This window comes from Bos mutus, chromosome 22 (genome assembly GCF_027580195.1).
Source record: "Bos mutus isolate GX-2022 chromosome 22, NWIPB_WYAK_1.1, whole genome shotgun sequence".
Lineage (NCBI taxonomy): Eukaryota > Metazoa > Chordata > Mammalia > Artiodactyla > Bovidae > Bos > Bos mutus.
The window spans coordinates 47,428,902-47,435,279 of record NC_091638.1 but is presented as its reverse complement, the minus strand read 5'-3'; the positions used below and the strand labels follow the sequence as shown (position 1 = coordinate 47,435,279).

At 55.5% G+C, this 6,378-nt stretch overlaps 1 protein-coding gene across 1 annotated transcript in view; it reads right to left on the bottom strand.

The window, feature by feature from the left end:
* CHDH (choline dehydrogenase) overlaps positions 1-6,378 on the bottom strand; it is a 95,097-nt gene that overhangs the window by 23,697 nt on the left and 65,022 nt on the right. Inside the window, exons 2-5 of the mRNA XM_070359812.1 lie at positions 3,518-4,276; positions 2,712-2,863; positions 1,635-1,764; positions 610-744 (exon numbers count right to left, since the gene is read on the bottom strand). Of these exons, the coding sequence (XP_070215913.1) occupies positions 610-744; positions 1,635-1,764; positions 2,712-2,863; positions 3,518-4,220 (1,120 nt within the window). The 5' untranslated portion in view covers positions 4,221-4,276. The remainder of the gene's footprint in view (positions 1-609; positions 745-1,634; positions 1,765-2,711; positions 2,864-3,517; positions 4,277-6,378) is intronic.

Genomic DNA, 6,378 nt, shown 5'->3' with positions numbered 1-6,378 from the left:
TGTATTCTTCCTGCCTAGCAGGCCCCACGCCACCGATCTCTAGTTTAACACCCTGATTGTTCCTTCACTGTACTTACAGCTGAGCCTGTTACTTAGTTTCCATCCATTGTCTCCACTAGCGCGTAACCTCCCTAAGAACACCTCCCTTATTAGCACTTCTCACCATGTAGCTCAGAACAGAGGGGGTGAGGACCGCATGCTGAGTGAATGAGTAAGATTTCAGCTAGAAACCAAATGGAAAATGCCGAGAGATGGAAGCTGATTCTGTGGCCCAGCATCAACTGCCCTTTCTCCGGGCCCCCGGGCCCCGACCGGGTCCAGGATAAATCCATCCCCGTCCGTTCATCAGGAGGAGCAGCGCCAGCCCTTGCAGAGACTCACCTCGGGCAAGTCCTGTGTGTGGTGTGTGGTCCTCAAACCAGCCTTCCATGCAGGAACTGTTGTATCCCCGTTTTGCGGATGGGAAAACTGAGGCTCACAGCTGACACGAATGGCACAGTTGCGCTTTGAACCAGAAACCTGGAGCCACAGTTTGTGCTAGGCACCTCAAGAGGGAGGCTGTGCTGTCCACAGACCGTCTCCCCCACAGTCATGGATGAGCACACCCACCTGTGAACTTCCAGAGCCACTCCAGGCCAATCCAGGCCTTCTTCAGGGGCTTCTGTGCAGAGTGGAGGGTGATGGGGCGGGTGCATGCCTGCTGGATATATATCTCTAGGTGGTCTTGGAGGTTCTGGCCAACTCCTGAAACCAGAGGGAATGGTTAGGAATACGTCTCCCAAAGGGGCTTGCTTGGCTGGCCTCTCAACATCCCCCTGGTTTTGAAAACTCTGTTCCTTCATCCACTTATCTGCCAGGCCAGCTCCTGCTCACTCCCAGTAACCCCATTCTCACACTCCCAGCCACATCTGGCCCTTTTGGATGCTGGCCAGAGCTGCCTGCCCCTGCCCCACTCCCCGGGCACCACCTGTAACCACATAGGTGCCTTCCTGCTAAGCAGTCCTCCCCGCAGGCCTGGAGCCAGCACTGCTCAGTGAGCTGCCCCTGGCTGGGGAAGGAGGGAAGCGTCATGCTGAGCCCATCCAAGCTCAAGGGGACACTGGGCAGTTCACTGCCATGGACCAGCACTTCACAGGCCTCTTACAATAAAGCCTCCAGCCCTCTAGGAGCTTGTAAGACAGGGCAAGAGGGACTGGGCCAGGCCCCCAAAAGCATCAGAAATGGAAGAAATATTAGGCCTGGGAGAACCATCTTAACACGAGAAGCATGTCAGGATGACTGGTGAGTCTTGAGGATGGAAAACACAAAGGCCTGGACCCTCTCCCCAAAGGGCCGCCCTGCTGGCCCGCCTGAGCCTGGCCCCGTGGGCTTTTCCGGCAGATGCTCCCTGCTAGAGGGGCTTCGCTGCTGAGAGGGGCGGGACGGCCGGGGACGGGAGGAAGACAACACGGAGACTTGAGGTTTCCCTGTGGGGATGTTCCAGTGAGAATGGGGGGCTTCAGGCTCCTGGGAAGACAGTGACAGCTCTGAGGAGCCCTGACTCCTGTCCCCTCCCCACTCCGTGCTAAGAAAATATAATAAGCAGTTTTATTTAGCAGAGATACCTCTGGGGCGCAGTGGGGAAGGGGGCTCACCAGGAAGGTGGCACACCACCGGGATGCCCAGTTTCCTGAGGTCGTCTGCATTGCCCACACCTGACAGCATGAGCAGCTGCGGAGAGTTGATGGCACCTCCACTCAGAATCACCTCCTTGCTGGCATAAGCCTGGAAGAGGCAGGGGGCCATGCAGGTCATGCTTCCTTTCCAGGAGAGCCCGTTAGCACCCGAGAACATGGCCTTGGCGTGACCACTTAGGGAGCCTACTCAAGCCCCCGGGGGCGGAAGCGGATGCTCAGGGCGCCACTAGGAGAAGGGTAGGTACAGGTACCGGGTGCAGGGTGGGTGTGAGCGTAAATATTCTGATATTTTCTGCCACAGCCAGAAAGTAATGATCCTAAAATAAGGACTGTAGTGCTTGAATGAGATAAAGGAAGCAAGCACCCAAACGAGCAGTTTAAAATAAAGCGGTGAGCCAGATCTCCACATGGGATGCAGGACAGTCCTTACACACTGCTAAGTGGAAAACTGCACAGTGCAGAGATACGGAGTGTGATCACAGATACGGTTTTTACCTGAGCTGAAAGTTGCTCAGTCATGTCCGACTCTTTGCGACCCCATGGACTGTAGCCTGCCAGGCTCCTCTGTCCACGGGATTTCCAGGCCGAGAATACTGGAGTGGGTTGCCTTTTCCTACTCTAGGGGATCTTCCTGACCCAGGGATTGAACCCAGGTCTCCTGCATTGCAGGCAGGTTCTTTACCATCTGAGCCACCAGGGAAGCCCAATATGGTTTTTAAAGCCTCTAACATAAACCTATCAATTTCTGGACAAGTGTGGAAGGCAGTAGCATACTGAGGTTCAGGAGGGTGCTCATGCCAGAACATCACCGGCCGGTGGCCAGACTGGGGCTCCCTCCCTTCTCCAGGCCACTGCTTCCCGCCAGGCCTGGGGACGGTCTTTCAGGCTGTTGCTACCAGCCGCTCGCTCCTTATCACCATGTTGACAGAGACAAGAACATGACTCCTGCCCACCCACACTGACTGTGACCTCGGGGTCACTGCCCACTCCCTCCTGGCTGAGTGAGCTGCTCAGGCCTGGTGGTAATTCACTCACCCTGTGGCTCTCGCCGTTTTTGAGGTACTCCACACCCACTGCACGGGTGCCTTCAAACAGAACCCTTCTCACAAATGTCTGGGTCTCAGCTGTGAGGTTGGGGCGGCTCAGTGCTGGGTGCAGGTACGCGCAGGCTGTGCTCCAGCGCTTGCCTGCAGGACAGAGCAAGGAGATCAGTCAAGCCCATGCGTGCTCCCTGGGTACCTGTTATACAGGAGGAGGTAGGTAAGGACAGAAGTAAGAGGGAGTTTGCTCTTCCCGTGACTGCAAGCTCTGTCTTCAAAGGAAGACTGAGACCCAGATGCCCTGTGCAACTGAAATCCACATGGACCTGGGGTCCCTGGGTGCAGGTGGGCAGATATCCCTCATCCTTGAGAGGATGGCAGAGGCCAGGAAGGGCTAATGACAGCCCTGGGTCCAACCTGGCTGTGCCTCCGCCCTGCTGCCAGCAAGGCTGGTCACCGCTCTGTGCCTCGGTATGCCCATGTGTAAGGCTCTGAAACCGGAGGCTATGTGGCTAGTGAGCTCTCCATTATCCACATCAAATGGGACCAGAGGATGCCCAAGGTGTCCCCACCTCCGGGTCACTTCTCACTGGCTTTGGGTGGTATCCTGTGGGCTCTCGCCAGTGCAGTCTGTTACATCCTCTCCACCTCAAACCAGCCCCAGTCTGGCCACACTGACCCTGACCCAGGGGGGCGGGGGGGGGTGGGGGGCGGGACTGGAGGGATGAGGCTGTGATAGACCAGCTTTTCGTTTTTAAAGGAGGAATCTGGGAGACAGGGAATCAGGAGGCTCGCACCTACCTTCGTGGATAGTCATGTCCATCCAGCCGAAGCCCTCTTGCTGGAAGCCGTTCATGTCCTCGGTGAGGGGGTAGCCGGCCTGCTGTGCCGCCTCCAGGAACGCGCCGTGCAGCGGGTGGCCGCTCTTGCCCCGGGACACGCGCAGGGGCCCGTCGCCGCCGCGGTACCTGCCAGCGCCCAGCTCGTGCGCCTGCGCCCTGCGGAAGTAGGGCAGGCAGTGCGCGTAGTCCCAGCCCGCGGCGCCCTGGCGCTGCCAGCGCTCGTAGTCCTCGGCGTGCCCACGCACGTAGACCATGGCGTTGAGCGACGACGAGCCACCCCAGACGCGGCCCCGCGGCCAGTACAGCACGCGGCCGTCCAGGCCCGCCTGCGGCTCGGTGTGGTAGCACCAGTTGTACGTGTCGTCGCACAGGTTGGCCACGAGGGCCGCGGGCATGTGGATCTTCCAGCAGAGCCGCTTGCTCCCCGCGTACACGTCCTTGGGCCCGGCCTCCAGCAGCAGCACATGTTGGTCGGGGTCCTCCGTGAGCCGGCCCGCCAGCACGCAGCCGGCGGAGCCCGCACCCACCACCACGTGGCTGTAGTCACCTCGGCTCCGGGGGCGCTTGCTGGCCAGAGCGCGGAGGCCCCGGGGGCCCTGCGCCCCCAGGGCTCCCCATGGGCCCAGGCATCCTCCCCGCCAGCCTCGCAGGACGCACCACATGCTTCCAAGCCCAAGTTCTCTTACTTCCACCAAGGGAAATGTGATGATTCACTGCCCTAAAAGTAGAAAAAGGGTTTGCAAATTTAACTCAGCATGCATGGTACAGAATCGGTGCCCGCCTGGCACTGGGTGCAGCAGGCCTGGGTGGCACGTTCCTGGGGAACCAGGAGGAGCAAACACAAGCAGGAATATCAGTCCTGCGGGATCAGTGCCTGAAGCGACAAGCCCAGGGCCTGGGGGCACAGGAGGCTCCTCCCCACCTGCGGGGTGTAAGGCGGTAGTCTCCAGAAAGGCTTCCCTGTGACATCTGTCCATGAACCTGGAGTGGGGGCAGGACTCTACCTGCTGGAAAGCAGGGGCTGGAGGGCCTTCCATGTTTGCCCTGACTCCTCATCCATTCAAGACACGGAGAAAGTTGCTGGGCCCCTACCACCTGCCAGGCACCATGTGGCCCTCTCTAGGAATACCCAGAGAACAAGATATCTGCCCTCAAAACTGATGGTCTGGGACCAGGGAGACAGACAAGACTTATATAAATAACCAAAGTAAGGTCAAGGTGAGAGGCTAGGGACTATAAAGCTTATAGCCTTTGACCTGAGGGCACCAGAGTGCAGAAGGGTTTGCAGCAGGGGATGGGGTCAGAGCCACAATCTTCAAAGATCACTCTGTCCAGTGCCAGAGTTTTAACAAACGTCAGTAATTTCTGGAGGGTTATTTCCCAACAGTGTTCATATCCATTCCAGCATGCTCAATGCACACGGGGAGAAGAGCCACGATATCCATCAGGACCTGCGCTGACACAGGATCTCTGAGAAGCTCAGGCGTGACTGCCATGAAGCTCAGGCACACAAGGCCTGCCCAAGACTGAGGCTGCAATCAGAGAACCGAAAAACCTCAAGAAAACCCTGATAGATTCCCCCCACCTCTTCTACAATCCTGCACCAAGTCGCCAGCAGCCTATTGCAGGAAACAGGCTAAGAAGAGAGTGGAAAGATTCCAAATCCCCTACCCCTAACTCCATTCCTGCAAGCATAGGAGAGAGACCAGCAGGGCCGCCTAAAAACTAAATCTGAAGCAGGAATTCTGAGATCCTTCCAGCATTCCAGGCCTCATGCTAGCACAAGGCAGAAGCGGCCACTGCTCAGCTCCCAACTGGGCTGACTTCAACACTCCACACTCAGGATCTGACAGAGTAAAAAGCATGCCCTTGCCTAGGTACAGACACTGTTCACCCTCCAGTCCCTCTTATCCTGTTACACCCAAGGTCATGCATGTATAAGAAAGGTCATGTATACTCATTATAAAGAGAAAAGTAGTGAACAGAACCAGATCCAGGGGGTAACCCATCCAGATGTTAGAACTATCAAAGACTTCAAAGTAACAAAGTTTAAAGTTTTGAAAGATTTCGTTGAAAAGGTGGACATGTTGAACATATGGGCAATTTCAGCAAAAAGTTGACAATAAAAAAAGGCACAACTGCTACAAATAATTAAAAAAATTACCAGAGATAAACAATTTGACTGGAAATGGCAGAGAAACAAGTGAAACTGAACATCAGGTTAGTAAAACTCATCCAGTGGAAATACAAACAGAAGAAAGAGTGAAAGAGAACAGAACAGCTGAGAGCTACAGGATGAGACCAAACTATCTGAAGTATACACGACTGGAGTCTGAGGAGGAGAAGGAGAGGGTAAAGGGGAAAAGAAGAGGGGTGGAGAGGCGGAGCAGCAGAGGCAGAAGGCGAGAGGCGGGCAGGCAGGAGGACAGAGGGCGCATAGCGGAGAAAAGATATCTGAAGAGATAACTGCTCAGACTGCCCCCAGATTAATACCCGACAAAAATATCACAGATTCAAGACGCTTAGACCATCCCAAGCAAGATTAATATAATGAGAAACACACCTAAGGTATATCACAGTCAAACTGCTGAAATCCCAGAAGATCATCAAAGGAGCCAGCCCCCTGCAAAAATATATGTACAGAGGACTAAATTTAAGAGTGCCTGCAACTTCTTATCAGAACACATACAACCCAGTGGGAGGGGAGTCTGGGGGAGAATGGATGCGTGTATATGTAAGGCTGAGTCCCTTCACTGCTCACCTGAAACTATCACAACATCATTAATCAGCTATACCCCAATACCAGATAAAAGTTAAAAA